This window comes from Cajanus cajan, chromosome 1 (genome assembly GCF_000230855.2).
Source record: "Cajanus cajan strain Asha chromosome 1, NIPB_CcT2T_4, whole genome shotgun sequence".
Lineage (NCBI taxonomy): Eukaryota > Viridiplantae > Streptophyta > Magnoliopsida > Fabales > Fabaceae > Cajanus > Cajanus cajan.
This window is the reverse complement of record NC_138517.1, coordinates 26,244,976-26,264,558: the sequence shown is the minus strand read 5'-3', so window position 1 is coordinate 26,264,558 and position 19,583 is coordinate 26,244,976. Positions and strand designations below refer to the sequence as shown.

Genomic DNA, 19,583 nt, shown 5'->3' with positions numbered 1-19,583 from the left:
ATCAAAAATAAAAGTTATTAAATAGGACATGAGACCACCAAAATTTATATTTTTCAATAAATTTTAACCAGACTTAGTTATAATAAACTTTTTAAGTTTAAAAACCAAATTAAAAATTCCTAAATATTTTATCGACATAGTAAAGTATTAAACCTGTTTTTAATTATTCGTCACACGATTATCCAAGGAATCTCGAACCCATAACACACAGTAGCGTGAAAGCAGAGAAGCAGGAAATCATTATCCGGCGCAACAGTCACGGAAAAGATCTCTCACTCTACTCTTGCCACGTGTCACAACTGCAAGCGTCCCATCTCTTTCTCCACCCAAACCTCGAACTCAACAACCTAGTGAACCAAATTTTTATTCTCATCATCAATTATTAATTAATCACACACTGTGCATGGTTGTTCCCTTGGGATAGCAATCGGAAGAAATGGACCATCATGCGGACGCACATCGCACGGACTTGATGACCATCACGCGGTTCGTGCTGAACGAGCAATCCAAGCACCCTGAATCGCGCGGCGATTTCACCATCTTGCTCAATCACATTGTCTTCGGTTGCAAGTTCGTTTGTTCTTCCGTTAACAAGGTGCCTTTTCCCCCCTCTCTCGACCACGAATGTTACCGTTACCGCCGAATCAACGTCACGAAATAGTGTAACGGTTTTGCAGGCTGGGCTTGCCAAGCTTATTGGACTCGCTGGAGAGACCAACGTTCAGGCAAGCGCTTCTTTCGTAGATAATATAATAAATATGTGTGTGCTTTGTTGCATAGGTTATTCTTATTCTATAGTTTCTTTTGGTAGAGAAAAGTTTAGGTGAATTGATTCTCGTGACTCATCAAGGACATGACTGACCTCAAAGTTCTATGACTTTCTCACATCGATAGCGAGAATCAAACTCACTTTCTTTTGAAATATATATGAGTATGTTCCTTATCAATTAGATCGATCATTGTTGGCATAGGATATTCCATGGTTGAAAGCTAATGACTTATTTGTCGAGATATTCAGACTCATTTAATTAGGTATGTGTGATTTTTATTTATTTGTTTGTTTATATTGAGTTCTGTTTGTTTGGAATGAAGGGTGAAGAGCAGAAGAAGCTGGATGTTCTTTCCAATGAGGTTTTCATGAAGGCTCTCAAAAGCAGTGGCCGAACTGTAAGTGAACAAGATTTGATTGGATAAAATTTTTCATAAATACTTATAGAATTATAAGAAAACAAGGAAGAAAAATGAAAAAAAAAAATTGTTATTTAAGTTAAAATTTGCTAACACGTTCGATAAAATAGACTTTTGAGTGACACTGATTTTGTGAAATTGCGCGAACCCCATATTTTTGTTAATGTTTACGATTATTCCTTATAAGAGAAAAGTAACATTTTTTTGAGTTAAAATTAGTTAATGCGTGAGATGGTAAGTTTTTGAGTGACACTATGATGTTTTGCGATATCGTATTCAATGACCTCTTATAGGGGATTTATTGTAATGTTTTTCAAATAATCTAAGAGAGTCAATTTAATGTTGAGGAGAGCGTTTGTTTAGAAATAGAAAAAGACAACGAATTTAATGTTTCACAAAATCTTAGCAAATGTCAGTGCAATTTTACTCTTAAGTATTTTTAGGAAAAAAAATGATTTTAGCTTCTAAAAAAAACTGATTTTAATTTATACATAAATTAATGTTAACTCTTAGGAGAAGCTTTATTTTACCAATTTCTTTTCTTCGAAGTGTTTATGGAAAAACTTGTAAAGGGTGATGTGATTTTTTATTTATTTAACTGTTTATTATTTATTTTGGAACTGATGGTGTTATCTTTGAACAGTGCGTCTTGGTTTCTGAAGAAGATGAAGAAGCGACAATAGTGGAGCCTTCGTTGCGTGGAAAGTTGTTCATTCTCTTTGTTGCCTAGTACTGTTAATTAATATTCTGTGTACCAGGTTTTAAATTAAAGTTGCAACTCTCACATGTTAGGCAATTTACAATCACGTGGTTGCAACATGTGATAGTGTATGCAATTTAAAATCTCATAGGAAATGTGTTTGCTCTGATTTGTTGATTCTGATTATTTTGTGTGGTTTCTTTGTGTTTTAATTACTGGGCAGGTACTGTGTTGTTTTTGACCCCTTGGATGGTTCCTCTAACATTGATTGTGGGGTTTCCATTGGCACAGTACGATCCCTCTTACATCTTGCTTGCAATTATTATTTTTAGAGCAAAGTTTAGATGCAATTTCATAAATGTTTTTGTTTTTGGTGTTAGTGTTATTCTCTGCTTAAAATTAGTTTCAATTCAGTGATATATTTGCTTAATGCAAATTTTTATTTTACATATTCCCATTAAAAATCAATACCAAAATCATCTTAGGAACTACATAGAAGTATTGTCCTCCACCACCACCACAACTACAATATCAATAATAATAATAATAATAATAAAATAATATGCTTTCCATGGAAATTCTCTGCTGCGTGAGTTACGTATAGAAGGATTAATAATCCAGACTAACTGGATGTTCCGTGTGTGTGCCAATTGAGTATGTTGTAGATTTTTGGGATTTATGCGTTGAAAGATGTCCATGAACCAAGCATAGAAGATGTCCTGCTTCCTGGGAAGAACATGGTGGCTGCTGGCTATTGTATGTATGGAAGCTCTTGCACGGTATAATAAACTCATCATTTTTTATTGCTTAAATTTTAGATATGTTCGGTGCACCTGTTTTCTGCTTTTTCTTCATTTTCTGTTGAATACTTTATTCATCTTTTCTACAAAAATTTTGTATATTGGCATGAATTTTTGTTTTCACTCTTTTTGGCTGAGAAAACTATTTCATTTTTGGTATATCTGATGACTGAGGCTTTCCTTTGCCTTCATTCTAAACTTGCAATGTTTAATTACTAAATTACAATTTGAAATCTAATGGTTTTGCAGCTTGTGTTAAGCACTGGAGCTGGTGTTAATGGTTTCACCCTTGACCCATCTCTTGGTGAGTTCATCCTAACTCACCCTGACATCAAGGTATTACTCTGCTCACTTATGGGTCACTATTATAGATTATCCTTCTCTCTGGAAATGCTTGCATGGCTGCTCAGCTCTTATGAAAGTCAGCACCTGCTTGATTTTGTATTTTTTTCTAACTGAATCTGATGCAAGTGGCTTTTCTTGGCTTTGAGATATGCCTACGGAAAGGATCTTGGGTTAAAGACTTAGCAATAAAAAAAAATAAAAAAAAATAGGCTGAGGCTTTACATGCCACACAAACTTGCTCAACTTATTTTAATCCTTGTTAAGATGACAGCTCAATAAAAGAGTTAGTCGACATGATCTGTTCTCCTTCAATAATATCTGACATGATTTATTTATTTTCTACTCAGTAATATCTGCAATGATAAAAAGCTGAAAAAACAAAAGATGATTGACATTATCTGTTCTCCTTCTAAAATATCTATGTAGAGGGCAGCATCCATGATTACATGATCTTGTTTAGGATAAGATGGTTATAATTTATAAGTTGAAGGTTCAGAAGAAACATTGTTTGAATGAAGTTTGGTTGTGTAAACATGAATCGCAAGTAACTATGGCCAAATAATTAGCTATCCTTGAATTTTTTTATCAACATACCATCATATATTTGTTGAGTACCGGAGCTCTATTCTCTGTATTGATATTCACCTAATTTTAAGGCAGAGAAAGTGTATTAATTGTTTAGAATATTCCCTTAGTCCCACAATGATTCTAGTTTAAGATTTTAAGAATAACAATATCTCTTTTTGATATAATTTTACTAAAATAGTCATATTTTCTATCTTTACCAAAAAAATATAGATGCATTATTTTTAATTATGATAGTTGAATAATTTATGAAAGGATAAATTAGAAAAAAGGTAATTGATATTACATTGAAAAGTGAAAATATTAGTTATTTTAGAATATTTTTCAAATAGTAAAATTGCAGCCAATATAGGACTGAGGGAATATAAACACACATATATCCACGCCATCTGTAGGTTACTTGTGTCATATGTTTAATCATTTGATGTGTGGTTCTCTTTGCAGATCCCAAAGAAAGGCAAGATTTATTCAGTGAATGAAGGAAATGCCAAAAACTGGGACGGTCCTACTGCAGCGTATGTTTGAATTCAGTAATGTTATAATGTTTTCAAGCATTAAAGTGTAAATTTTGACAACCTTGTAATTTCTTTTTCACTTCTGTTCAGTTACGTTCAAAAATGCAAGTTTCCAGAAGATGGTTCATCGCCAAAGTCTCTAAGATATATCGGAAGGTATCATTTTATTCTCAACCCTAGAAGCAGTCTAATTTGTTCATTTGCCACCCTGAAACTTCTATTTTTAACTTTTCATTTTATAACAATTAATGCAAATAGGGATTTGAATTAGTAGCCAGACCATAAGAGATTATGTATCAATGAAAAACAGGTGCCAAGAGTTGCATTTAAAAATAAATAAATAAAAAGTCAGCTGAAGACTCTCCTTGGTAATGCTTAACTAGTTAGCTCTAAAATGAAGCATGTATATTATCAACTTGGTCTAGACGTGTAGAGTTGAGTTTTTAACTATTAACGGTTTTTTTTTTATTAACACTCGTTGCCATAAAGTCCTAGTTTTGCCAAAATCATCAATTTTCTAGCAGTTGAGTTTTCATTTTCTGGTGGAACATCTTTGCAGCTTCTTGAGTCTGAATTACATATCAATTTACTCTGAAAAGTGAACTTTAGGGTCAGTTGAAACTTGAAATTTACCGGAGCATACATAAAGGATAGTTGATAAAATAGAAGATAAAAAGACGTGATATAATCCTTAGGTGCAATTGTTAAATTGATAATTCAGTTCGTTTGTTAAAAAAATGATAATTCTGGTGTTCTGAAGAATATGATAGATAAATAGTTATTTATGGTTAGAACTACATATTTCTCAATGTCTCATTTATTTGTAAGTAAACAACTATCAGAATTTGTTAATGGCTATTTTAATGAGCTTAACTGAACTTTCTAAGTTTCAACTCTCTTTTGTCTTTCAATTTATGACATTTCTATATATTAACAGCATGGTAGCTGATATTCATCGAACATTGCTTTATGGAGGCATCTTTTTGTACCCTGCTGATAAAAAAAATCCAAATGGAAAACTTCGGTATGTCATGTTCAACCTCTGCATTTATTAATTTATTTTTCTTTTGGCTTTGAGTAACACATCCAAGTTTGATTAAACGTTTTTTTGTCAGAAATTGTTGGCTTAATTTAACTGTTTTTTGTAGTGTCCTGTACGAAGTCTTCCCAATGTCATTCTTGATGGAGCAGGCAGGAGGACAGTCTTTCACAGGCAAAGAACGGGTAAATTTACATCAAGTTTTATTTTCATTCACGGTCACTAAGATTTTTACTTTATCAACCAATTGTCAGCAAGAAGTTAGATATGATTTTTAAAGTAATTATTGAAAAAATTATATTCTATAATTTTATCATACACTAGAGGAAAATGAGGCATTTCATCCCTCGCTAGTATTTTAAGAAAAAATAATAATAAGAAATAGATGATGAAATAAGAAGGTAATTTTATAATAGTAATCAGATATGTGTATTAGTTTAGAGGTAAAAGAGTTTAAAAAATTGTCGATACTAAAACATTGTATACTCTTTATTAATTCTTATAGATTATAGATTAGAAATTACAATTTATAATTGGTGGGTTAAAGTGTAAAAAACCTTTATCTAAGTGCCATTTTAATTAAATTCATTTTAATTTGCCAATTATTGATTTTCTTTTATCACTTTGATATTGGAATTACCCCCAACATGCTCTCTTGCAAAAGGAAATATGGCTGATATAGTTTCGAAAGCATCATTTGGCAATGAATTGATACATGTTGTATGTCATCAGGCACTTGATTTAGTTCCAACGAAGTTGCACGAGCGATCTCCCATAGTCCTTGGTAGCTATGATGATGTTGAGGAAATCAAAGCTCTTTATGCTGCTGAGGGTACAGAAAAATGAACCTTGAAAGCTTCCTTCTTGTATCTTTTGCTACTTGCAAGCACTTGTTATTCAATTTGTTACCGGCAGGGGCTTATGAGAAAACCTGCTATCTGGTCATGTACATGTTAATAAAAGTTGTTAATGTGCCTGCTTTGGTTTTGATTAAATTAATATTTTGCCATGTTACTGAAGAAGGATAAGTACTTACTTTCCCTTGAGATGCATTTCAAAGTTGAACTCCACGAGTGAACGTTGGAAAGAAGAGGAAGAGAGAAAGATTGAATAGAAATTGGCAACCGGCAATTCAAACATAACGAATGGAAAGTTAGAAGAAGGTAAAGAATGAAGATTGAAAAGAAAATGTGAAGAGTAAAAGTTACAATAGCATTTAAAGAATAAAAAAGTAAAAAAAAAATGTATTAATTATAATAAGATAGTCTTTATTGTTAATTTATTATAGATATTTCAAAATACTTGGTAACTTTATTTTTGGCTAAAATCCTAATTTAGTCTCTTATAATATTAAAAAATTTAATTTGATCCTATTTTAATTTTTTGTTTCAATTTAGTCCTAATTTATTTTAAAATACTTCAATGTGGGACTTCCGTCTAAATTTCACAAACGGTGTTAAAGGTCCATGAGAATCACGCCTGTGATTCCAAATAACGACCGTGATTTTCACGCCTAGGAACCAATCAAAGCTTAACAAACTTTACCATAAGCAAAATCTTCATTGGTGATCTTAGTGAAATTTAGGGCATTCAAAAAAGACTCCCGCCGTCGCCTCTTCCTCTCCTCACTCCCCTCTGAAGATGTCAACGCGGCGAATGATGTCGTCGTGGACCACTGCGAAAATGCCTTCGTGACGAACTCCGACGGAGACTTCATTTGGAAGGTATCCATCGACGGATCTAGGTCGATCTTTTCATGATCTTTGATGTACACGAAGGCGACGAAGAATTCTTCAGACGGCGACGCACCTTACAGTTTTGTAGGGCTGAACGGAATCACCTACGTGAGCAAGGGATACCTCTTGGTGGTGTAGTCGAGGACGCGGTGGACGACACGGCGAGAAAGGTGTGGCTGAATGAGGATCTGGTGGGTGCGAACGACTTCGCGGTGAGGAAAGACGGCATGGCGGGGGCAGTTTCACCATGAAGGTGTTGTGGTTGATGAAGAGCAATGATAATTAGGCGGAGGGAGCGGTGTATGACAAGGTGGAGGTGAATGTGCAGCGATTTTCGACGTCGGTGGTGATCGAAGATGATCGAAGAAAAGGATAAGGTTTATGTGTCTAAATGGTGAGCAAATTGGCCTTCTAGAAAGAACAATAATGAAGAAAGCTCTCTCCCACCAAGATTTAACACCAGGCGTGAGAATTATGATTGTGATTTGGAATCATGGTCAATAATGATTATGATTTGGAATTACGGGCGTGATTCTCATGGACCTTTAACGTCGTTTGTGAAATTTGGACGGAAGTCCCCCATTGAAGTATTTTAAAATAAATTAGGACTAAATTGAAACCAAAAATTAAAACGGGATCAAATTGAAAATTTTTAATATTATAAAGGACCAAATTAGAGTTTTAGTCCTTTGTTTTCCCATATCATGAAGGTAAAGAATGTAATGTATAAAATAAACAACCAAATCCGTCCATGCCCCGCCAAAAAAAAAATCCAAATTATTATAGGGAAATGCACACCATGCTATTATCTTTTTTACGTTAATTTCACTTTTTCTTTTTTTAATTTATACTACATGTAATTTTTATCTCTAAGTTCTTTTAAATCAATAAAATTTAAAAAATTTAAATTAAATTAATTTGATTTTTTTCTTCATTCTTTTATTGTCTAAAGTCTTCAAATTCTCATTTTCTCTCCAAATAGATGGGAGTTTATAAATTTAAGATATGAAAAAATTTTAAAAATTTATAAGTAGAAGTTTAACAAATTTAAAGCATCAACACCTATATATTAAATATGACGAGTTATCTTGTATAGGAGTAAACTTCTTAACAAAAACATTTTTTTAGGTATTTTATAAAGATTCTTTTCACTTATCGAATTCAATTTTCATTTATCATATTTATTTATATTATTTTTAGTGTCATATTTATTTATAAATTATATTTTAATATTTATCTAGAGTGTAGTACAAGATTAGAGCATAGATAGGTAGCACCCACATTATCACAGTAGTGTGGGTGGGTTACAGACAAGCAGATGAAGTTCTATGAGAGGGTTGGTAAGTCACACAATCTTTGAAGCAGTTGCAGCAACTGCCCAGTATTCAACCTTGATGGAGGACCTGGCCACGATTCGTTGTTTCTTAAAAAGCCACAAGATGGATTGCCTCCAAAGAAGATTATATAGGCTGAAGTTGAGGTTTTGTCATCGACATTTCCTCCCCAATCCGTATCGGTGTGCGTTTCTTCTTCTTCATTCTTTTTTTTTTTTTTTAAACTTTAAAGTTTTATATACGATCAGAAGGGTGCCCCGGGATGTGATACCATGGTGAATGAGAGGATGATATAGTGTTGAATGTGGTTGGGATAGTTGATGGGTAGGGCATGTGGTTGAGTCCATCCTTATGTTGTCCTTTAAGAAGAGGCATCTTTGGCTTTAGAACCTTCACCAAGAAATGATTAGAAAAAAAAATTCAACAGAGATAGGATTAGTTTTACATAAAAAAAAGAAACAGATATGAGGTTTTGAGATCTATTGGGAACATGGAGAACTTTAGGAAGATATAGTTTTTAAGAGGTTGTGTGTAAAATAGTTTTATCAATGTGGTTAATAGAAAGAGTAGATCCATCTCCAACAATGAGTTGATCGATTCCATGATAAGGGTCGGTGAGGTGAAACTGATCGAGGTCATTGCTGATGTGATGAGTGGCACCTAAGTCCACTATCCAATATGTGCCTTGTGTTTGGAGTTGCATTTTTGGCATGATGAGTAGAGGGACCAACTTGACGATTTGGTGGGGTAACCATGGAGTTTATAGCAAACCTTGGTAGTGTGCCCAATTTTTTCGCAGTATTGGCATATGACTCTCTTGGAGAGGCTTGGAGATGTGGATCATCTAAAAGAGTGAGAAGAGTTGTGACTTGAGGTAAAGCCATGATTTTTGGAAAATGTTTTTCCTTTATGAGTTGCATGTGTAGTAATGACTTAAGCGAGATCTTGGTTGGAGTCATCTCTTTTTAGATAACTTTTCAAAATTAGTAAGAAGGTCTTGGAGTTCCTCAAAACAAATGGGATTTTCCCATGTGCATAGAGCTATATTTACCTACTTGTATTCAGGTCCAAGACCATTGAGAGTGTGGATGACAAGGTCATCATCATCCAATGGAGAGGTGTAAGGGCAAGCTCATAAGATTGAGACTTAATGCCATGTAGGTAATCGAAGACAAATCTGTGTTTAGGGTTTAGGGTTTAGATACATGATGCAGGCACTAGTTTTGCTCACAAATATTTTTTTAAGGGTGTCCCATGCTTGTTTTGAAGTTTTAACATTTTGAAGCATGGTTATCACATTTTGATCCATAGAGGAAATGATGGCATGTAGAATGAATTGGTCTTATTGCATCCAGTAATGAAAATATATATGATTTGGTGTAGGGCACGTGTTTATGCCAAATCAACAAATCCTACAAGATCGTACCCAATGAGAAGAGCATTAAGTTGTACTCTCCAAATTGGGTAATTAGTACCATATAGTTTGATGGAAGACTATGTGTTAAGGTCAACCACAGATTGGGAAGCATTAAATAGAATGTTGGTAGTAGTAGAAATGGATGAGAGAGTCATGGTGTGTGATTTAGGATGGATCAATGTTGTCAAGCAAAAGCTCCTGATACCATATAGAGAAATTGATTATTACGTTTCAGATGCTTGATAATGGATCCAATGGATAATATTTATACAGAAAGTTGATCCTATGTCCGAGAAAGGTTGTTGCTAAACAACCTATCCATTGAGATAATGATAACAATAAATAACATATATGTTATATAACAACTACAACTAATGATCAAGATAAAACTAACATGATACATTTGAAATCATTTGAATTATAAATTCAAGTTGTAATTAAGATACACATCATTATTCAATAAAGTTCAAGTTTCATATCAATTATAGTTGAGTTAGATCTTCAGATTCAATCTATTGTGCTAAGGTTGTGATTCACATCATCCATGTGTTAGGTTAATATCTAATATTTTTTCACTTATTGATTATGGTATTGTTGTTTGGTCCTGTGCCAATCTTGTTAAAATCGTCTGTTACCTCGTGGGACCCTACGATTTTGCGGTTTGCAAAGGGTATTTCGTACGGGATCGAAAATGAAATAATGGCAAAGTAAGATCAGAGTAAGATCGCGGTCTTTTGCGTGATTCGTGAAATCTTCGATCTCTCACAACTTGAAAAAATAAAAATGAAATATTGGGACGGATATCTTCGATCTCAAAACAACAACCCTAACTTGATATGCATGCATTCTTCTTTTATAATTTTATTTATTTTGCTACATCGCAACACCTACACAAAAATTCTTCATATAGTGAGTTGTTAGACACTTAGACCTTTATTGTTATCGCACCGTTGTCCGTAGTGATGTCATCATGTGTCATGGCACCATCGTGATTCTATTTCTATCATCTGAAGTGCTTCGCAAAAGAAAAAGTTATTTGAGTTGCATCAAAATACAGAAGAAGAAAAAGAATAAACCTTATGTGTCGTGCGTCCCTTCTCTAACCCATCTTTTTCTTTTTCTTATCTTATTTTCTTTTTATTTTAAGTGTTTATTGTCCCATCTTTTTCTTCTTTTCTTTTCTTTTTCTTAAGTTTAACGTGTCTGTTTTCTTTCTTTCTTTTTTTTTTTTTTTTTTTTTTTTTAACCTTGTTTCAAACATATTATGTTTCCTTTTTTTTTTTTTAACTTTTATGTTTCAAAATATTTATAAAAAAAATATGAATGTCTCCACCTTTAATAATTTATTTTTTATTTTCTTATTTATATAATTTTTTTCTTTAACTTTTTTCTTTATAAATATATTAAATTTAAGATTTATGAATCAATAAATTTTCTTTTCCGAACGTATTACTTTTGAAACATTATTATTTTTTCTTTATTTAATTAAGTATTATATAATTTTTTTAAGAATTTTATAAAATATTGAAATATGTTAATTTTTTAAAAATTTAATTCTAAATAGATATAGTAATCCAACCAGTTTTTTTTTCATTTTTTAATATTAATTTTATGAATCGTGACTTTTTCTTTTGAAGTATTAGTGTATTACTTTTGAGGCATTATTATTTTTTCTTTGCTTATATAAGTATTATACAATTTTTTTAATATAAGTCTTTAACAATTTTTAAAAATAGTGAATTACGTTAATTTTTTAAAATTCAATCTCAATATAAGCAATTCAATCATTTTTATTTTAATTCTACTAATGATTACTTTTTCTTTTAAAGTATTAATGTATTGCTTTTGAAGCAATATATAATTGTTTTGGTATATTTTTTTAACAATTTTTAAAAACAATGAAACATATCAATTCTTTTAAATGCAATATCAATAAAATTGAGTAATTCAACCATTCTTTTTTATGTTAATTCAATTAATTCTTCGTTTTAGTTTCTTTCCTTCCTTCACTAATTTTTTTTCTCATTTAATTTCTTATCTTATTAGTGTTTGTTTTAAAATTATTGAAGAAAAAATGGCATCAAGAGAAAGAACTAAAGGAAGTGAACCACCACAAAAATGACATAAAAAAGCTACTAGAATGAAAAGTGATGTGACATGAAAATATTGTGTTTCTATTGATGGGATGCAAGAAAAGTCAAGTGCAAATTTTGTGAAAAGACATTCACAAGAGGGGTTTATCATTTGAAACATCATTTGGAAAGAACATCCAAAGATGTTGAAGCATGTAGATCGGTTCCTGAAGATGTTAAGAAACAATTGTTGGGTATTGTTTCATCATTACAACAAAACCTCTTAAAAAAATCTGGTGACATTGAAGGAATAGGTAATAGTTTTGCTACTCAATCAAAAGGTGGTGATATTGGTAGTCAAAATTATTTCAAGAGAAAAGTTAACTCTCAAATGACAATCAACAAGATCTTTAAAAAGGATTTGAGGGAGGAAGCATGTCAGGACATTGCTATATTTTTTTTATATTTGAATGTTACCCTTTTAATGCATCCAACAGTGAAACATATAAGAAAATATTTGAATCAGTTGCTCAACACGGTCCAGGATTTGACCCACCATTCTACCATGAGATTAGGGTGAAATACTTAAAGTATCATGTTAAAATGACCAATATTTCTTTAGATGACCATAAAACTTATTAGAAGAAATTTGGATAAACAATAATGACAAATGGTTAGACTAATAGGAGGATGAAGACTATATTAAATTTTTTAGTAAATAGTTTATTTGGAACAATTTTTTTGAAGTTTATGAAGTTAGCGGAAAAACACATAGAAGGGGGGTTGAATGTGCGTGTGCAAGAACGAAGGAATTTTAAAACCGTTTTCACAAAGAAACTTTTTTCCGTATAAAAACAATATCATCTTGAACACTTGAAAACTGTGCAAGGTTAGCTCAACAAAAGATTTTCCGTCTGAAGGTTTATTATCTGCACAAGGAAAATATTTCTTAAAAGGAAAATATTCTTTAAGATAATAAGTTATGCAAGTATATTTTTCGTCTGAAGATAGTTGTAGAGAAAAATAATTAGTGTACGAAGTTTTTAGTATGATATAACAGTTAAATAAAATTGCTTCTGAAAATAGATAGAGTGCAAAGAGTTTTATACTAGTTCGCTCGACCTAAGCTGCGTCCAGTCTCGTTCAACTGAAGGGTTCCCCTAATCACAACGGATTATAAGTATTATCAACCACTTCTAGTTCATCAACTTCACTTGTTGATGATAGCATTCTTAAACCACTTCTGGTTCACCAAGTATTCTCAACCACTCCTAGCTCTCCAAGTATTTTTTTCAAATAGTCTCTCCAAGCTTTACAATAGATGAATGATTTGAGTGAGTGTATAACTTTCATAGAAAGGATGGGATAATTTCTACACTCGCTTAAGGTATTCAACCTTAGTTTTACAAAGATGTGTATTCTGAGTGTGTGTTACTTTCGCGGAAAGGATAGGATAATTTCAACACTCACTAAGATAAGCTATCTTAGATCTACACAGATATACAAGACTGTACAGGAAGAGATTTAACATTCACTTTTGCTTATTGCTTGTTGCTTCACTTCTCTACTTCTTCTCTTGTTTGGTCTTGATATTTATAGCTTCGTGGTAAATCTACCCGTTGTTTGAATTTGAAAGTGTTTGTTGGAGCGAAGCTTCCCGTTGGTGCAGATAGTAGTTCGTTCATAAATATATATAGATCTTTCATTTAATGTATTTAATCTTGCATTAAATGTTTGCATGTCGAATCTGTGTTACGCGAAGTCTTGTGTGTAGTTTTGTTCACTTTTATGTATGACTTCAATCATAACCTAGGTATATCTGTTCTTTCCTTGTCATTGTTGCTGCAGAGGCGTTGTCGTTTTTTGAAAAGTAGGTGTACTTGTTCTGACTCACGCAGCTTTGACTTGTGGATTCACGCTTACCTATTTTTCTTCTTTCTTTTCACAATATTGGTGACTTCGTGTGCTCTTCTTATGAGTGTAGACGATATATGATATCTCTCGTTGTGAATAGAAGACTTCAGACATTTTTCAATATTCTTCGTCTGCGTCTAGAATTTGAGCCTCCGTTTGAGAGGTAGACTTTGACTTTTCCTTTCGTCTGTTTTGACTCTTCCTTTCGTCTGGTTAGTTGTGAGGATGGAATACTTTAATTCCATCTGGAACGTTTCTTCGTCTTATATTATCCATCGTCTGATACTTTTGTTGACTTTTGATTGGTAGTGCGCCTTGTCTTATATTTGTTGTATTTTTGTTTGGCTTTTGTCAGGCTTAGTCTTGATGCTTGATCAATTCGTCTGATGTTTTGTACAGCTCAACCATGCTTTGTTTGGTTTGACCATAGTATATGTAATGACACATACTTCATTTTTCAATTCTGCCTATTCTTATATTTATCTGAAATACTAACGCACATGTTAGTAATAACAATATGTATTATATTTGTCATGTTCAAAACCTTGTTGAGAATTGCTTCGCCTGACTTAACATTTTATTAATGCATCCAAGATATACAAGACAGCTGAAAAAAATTTCAAGATGTTAGATGATGTAGTTGAAAAGGTTGGGGAAGAAAATGTTGTCCATATTGTCACAAACAATACAACAAATTACAAGGCAACTGGGGAAATGTTGATGAAAAAAAGGACTAAATTGTATTGGACAACTTGTGCAACTCATTGCATTGACTTAATGCTTGAGGATTTTGAGAAAAAGATACCACTTCATGAAGTTAGAGGAAAAACACATAGAAGGGGGGTTGAATATGTGTTTGTGTGATCGAAGGAATTTTAAAATTATTTTCGTAGAGAGACTCTTTTTCGTCCAATAAAAATATTATTTTGAATACTTCAAACTGTGCAGGATTGACTCAACAAAATATTTTGCGTCTGAGAGTTTACCGTCTGCACAAGAAAAATGTTTCTTAAAAATAATAAGTTAAGAAAGTGTATTTTTCGTCTGAAGAGAGTTACAGTGAATAATAAGCAATGGACGAAATTTTCAGTATGATATATTAACTAAACAAAATTGTGTTTGAACATAGATAAGCAGTGCAAAGATTTTTATACTAGTTTTCTCAAACTGAGCTACGTCTAGTCTCTTTCAATTGAAGGGTTCCACTAGATTTTCAATTAAATACAAGTATTATCACCACTTCTTGTTTGCCAAGTATTGTCGACCACTTCTGGCCCGCTAACTTCACTTGTCAGTGTTAGTATTCTTTGTTCAGCCTCTTCAGGCTTTCAGTGAGTATTCTCAACCACTCCTAGTTCTTGAGTATTATCAACCCCTCCTAGTTGGCCAACTTCACTCATTGACGCTAGTATTTTTTGTTTAGCCTTTTCAGGCTCTTAGTGAGTATTCTCGACCACTCCTGGTCCCCGAGTATTATCAACCACTCTTGGTTTGCTAACTTCACTTATTAACGCTAGTATTCTTTGTTCAGCCTCTTCAGGCTCTCAATGAGGATTATTGACCACTTCTATCCCGCTAACCTCACTTAGTAGCGCTAGTATTCTTTGTTCAGCCTTTTCAGGCACTCAGTGAGGATTCTTTGACAAGCCTCTCTAGGCTTATACAAGTATTCTTTCCCTAGCTTCTTTAGGCTTTACAGATGATAAATAAATTGTTTTGAGTGTGTGGTTTACTCTCACAAAGAGGATACAAAGATTTACTACACTCACTAAGGTTTATGTTCCTAAGTTACACTTAGAACTCCTTAATCTACAAAGATAAATACACTACAATATTGTACATTTGACTATGTTTGCTCTGTCTCTGGTTTCGTTGCTTCTTGGGCTTGGAATCACTCTCTTCGCCAACCTTTCTAGGTTTGAAGTCATGACATATATATAGTCTTTGTAAAATTTGTCCATTACAAGTGTCCGTTGAAGTAGAATGTAGTCGTTCATGACTAGTTTGATCTTTCATTTAATGCATTAGATCTTACATTAAATGTTGCTTCCTGTTTATAGACATTGCATGAAGTGTTTTACATTTTGTTAGCTACAGTGTCTAACTTTAATTGTGACCTAGGAATTTCTTGTCTTTTTTTGGTCATCGTAGCTATAGGGGCGTTTCCTTTATCTGAAAAAGTGATGTACTTTTTCTGACACACGCATGCTTTAACTTGTGGATACGCGCTTGTCTATCTTTCTTCTTTCTTTTTCTTTTCCTTCATCAAGCGATCATATTGAGAGCTCTTGTATGATTGTAGAAGATGCCTGAATTGTCCCTTGAGACTTGATTCTTCAAATGCTTGCATGGTAGTCTTCGTCTGCGTCTGGTAGTCCATGTGCATCTCAAGACTTGATCTTTGTCTGAGCATTTGTCATTAATGCTTTGACTTCCTTTGGTTTGGTCAACATTGTAGATAGACAGACTTCATTTTCATCTGGAATGCTATTCAGTCTTTGCTATCCTTCATCTAATATGTAGTTGACTTTTGTTTGATTCTTGACCAGCCTTCATCTGAGTCCTTATGTTGCGCTTTAGGTTGTGCTTGACACACCTACGTCTGATATTTGATCCGTTATCGTCTGGTGCTCATGTCTTATTTCATCTATCACTTGACTTTGCTTCGTCTGATCCTCATGTTATGCTTTGCCTTGACTCATCTTCGTTTCGTATTTGAAGAAGCTTCGTTTGTGGTCTGTATGGACTTCTTCTCGTTCTTGAATGTGCTTCGTTTGAGGCTTGCTCATTTCCTTCTTGTACTAGACTTGGCTTCGTTTGGCCTTTTTGTCTGATGCTTGAAGCTTTCCTTCCTTGATCTTGGTTCTAGTATAATTTTTCTATACTTAAATATTTCTGAAACACTAACACACACATGTTAGATATAAAAATATGTATTATATTTGTCTCATTCAAAACTTTGTTGGGAATTGCTTCGTCTGACTTAACACTTCATAATGAAACAATTGCAAGTGGTAGAAGGATCACATCATACATCTATTATAGAACAAGTTTTATTGCTTTATTGCATAAATTTACTGACGAGGTGACTTGATTAAACCTAACTTGATTAAACCTAACTTGACTCATTTTGAATGATTATAAGGGTTAGTTAACTAGAATGTTTACATCTGAAGAATGGACTTCTAGTCAATTAGCAAAGACCAAGGATGGAAATTTTATGGAGAATTTGGTTACAGATAAGGGATTTTGGAAAAATGTTATGAATTGTATGAGAGGCGTTTTTGCCTTAGTTAAAGTGTTGCGCTTGGTGGATTTAGATGAAAGGCCAACCATGGTGTTCATTTATGAAGAAATGGACCAAGCTAAAGAAAAGATACAATATGCTTTTAGAGGAGATGAAAGCAGGTAATTATCTTCTGTGTGCTTCATTTTATAAATTATAGACTTTGGTTGAAAACTATTTTTTTTCTTCAATTGTAGCTACATTCCTTTATGGGAAATTATTGATCAAAGATAGGAAAAACAATTACATAAGCCTTTGCATGCTACAGGCTACTACCTTAACCCCATACTGCATTATGCTCCTAATTTTAAGGTTGATTGAGAAGTTAAGAAAGGATTCATCAATTGCATGGAAAAGATTGTTGGAGACTTTAAAATAACAGGAAAAATTGATGACTAACTTGAGGATTTCAAGAAAAAAAAAAGACCTTTTTGGTCATATAACTCAATGTGATACCAAAAGTCCGACAGATTAGTGGGAATCTTATGGAGATAAACATCTAAAATTGTAACAATTTACAATTCAGGTTTTGAGTTTGGCATGTAGTTCATCTGGCTGTGAGTGCAACTGCAGTGTCTTTGAAAATGTAAAAATTCTAATTTAAAATGGTATATTCGTATATGTATAACGTATTTTATTTCCTTCTTCCTATTATATGATAATTGATTTTTCATTTAGGCCCATACCAAGAAAAGGAATCATTTGTTGCAAAAGACCATGAATGATGTAGTTTATGACATGGCTAATTCCAAATTGAATAAGAAGCAAGTTAGGAAGGAAAAGAACTATTGTAATGAAGACCTTTCTTCTGATGATGATTGGATTATGGAAGAAAATGATCAAATTTCATATTTGAATTTTTTTGAATAAAGACATACTTGAAGTTGGACAAGATGTTGGAACTAGTGGTGGTGGCGATGGTGGTGCACTTGTGGACCATTTGGATGTTCCTCCTATTGAAGAGGATGAATTAATTGGAGTTGGAGTGGTAGGAGATGTTAATGCCATTAATGAGAATGAAGATAACATAGATGATGGTTATCAAGAAGAAATTTATGCTCTCCTAAATGACTAGAATGCAAGATTTCATATGAATTTATGATGTGTTATGTTTTTAGTTATTAAGTCTTATGACTTATGAACTTTCTAATTTCTATTAGGAGTTGTTTAACTTCTTTTTTATATTTTTTCCTATTTCAAATTTGGATATTATATTTTTAATGACTTATTATAACTATAAAGTTGTTTAATATTGTTTATCTATGTAGTTTTCTATCTATATGTGTTGCATATAAGAATTTTAAGTAGGAATGTAGGATCTTACGATCTAAGTTACGATGATTTATCCCTTTCCAATTCTAAATAAAATCTCGATTTTAATATTGTCTTGTGCTACGAAAGACAAATAAAGCTGTAGATATGTTTACTAATCATGAAAACTTTCTTAATAAAAATTTGAGAGTTTATGATTTTATTCTTCCTTTTATTGGGATGTAAGTTATTCCTTCTCACACGAGTTTAATTAATTCTTGTTGATCCATGCCCCTTTTTCTTAAAATAAATCATTTTATAAAATGTAAGATTAAGATCGATTGAAGAGAAAGTTGATATTATTTTGAGTAAATTTTAATGTTTTGATAGGTAATTTTTGAATTAAAAAATTAAAACACTCTTACCAATTTAACTTGTAAAAATATTGAGTAAAAACACGAAAATGTAAGGTTTTAAATAAACAATAATAAAAGGGTCAAATTTCCTTCATTGACTGGAAAGTCAGAAATTACACCTAGTTTAAACAAAAAATTTATATATAAAAAAAGTTTAAATATGTTCAAACTACTTCCAATTAAGCTAGTTTTTAAATTACTACTTATTAATTTTTTTTTGTTTTAATTACTTAACTAAAATTTTTTTTAATTTAGTACTTGACGTTAATCCTCCTCTGTTAAGTGATGACGTGACTGACAGACTGTCAGGTCATCTCCCAAAAGTGTTTGCCACGTCATCTAAAGGACTACCACATGAGCATTTAGATGATGTGGAAGACACTATTGAGTGATGATGTGACAATTCGCCAACCACGTCATCATTTGATAGAGGGAGACTAACTTCAAATACTAAATTAGAAGAAAAAAAATTAGTCAAGTATTTAAAATAAAAAATAATAAATTAATAAGTAATAATCTGAAAATCGACCTAATTAGAGATAATAATTTGAAAATCAACCTACTTGAAAGTAGTTTGAGTATATTTAAGCTGCACTTAAAATTTTTTTCGAAAGTATCTTAATTCATGGTACAATATAAAACATTTATTATTTTTGCTTCTAGTTACAAGTGCTTCATGTCTTCATCGTATTAATCTCCACTTTTCTCCACTTCATTATTAATCTTCACTTTTCTCCACTTCTTCATTGTCCACTATCTTTGTTAAAAAAAATTATCTATTTTTTATGACAAACCAAAGTTTGAAATCAACGGATTATTTGAATATTCACATACACTCCTTTCATTCAGTATAATTTATGTCATCTAAAAAACTGCCACGTGGACATTTAAATGACGTTACAGACATTATTGGTGATGACATGATAATTTGCCAGCTACGTCATCACTTGAGAGAGAGGGACTAACATCGAGTACTAAATTGAAA

The 19,583-nt window shown here is 32.5% G+C and overlaps 1 protein-coding gene across 1 annotated transcript; it reads left to right on the top strand.

Annotated features, from left to right (window-relative positions):
- The first annotated feature begins 215 nt into the window (after positions 1-215).
- Positions 216-6,167, top strand: LOC109817292 (fructose-1,6-bisphosphatase, cytosolic). The gene is made up of 12 exons (XM_020382510.3): positions 216-595; positions 678-725; positions 1,093-1,167; positions 1,832-1,893; positions 2,112-2,178; positions 2,554-2,667; positions 2,938-3,024; positions 4,063-4,133; positions 4,224-4,289; positions 5,071-5,157; positions 5,282-5,357; positions 5,905-6,167. The coding sequence occupies exons 1-12, from the start codon at positions 437-439 to the stop codon at positions 6,016-6,018; spliced, it is 1,026 nt and encodes a 341-aa protein (XP_020238099.1). The 5' UTR covers positions 216-436; the 3' UTR covers positions 6,019-6,167.
- The last annotated feature ends 13,416 nt before the right edge of the window (positions 6,168-19,583 follow it).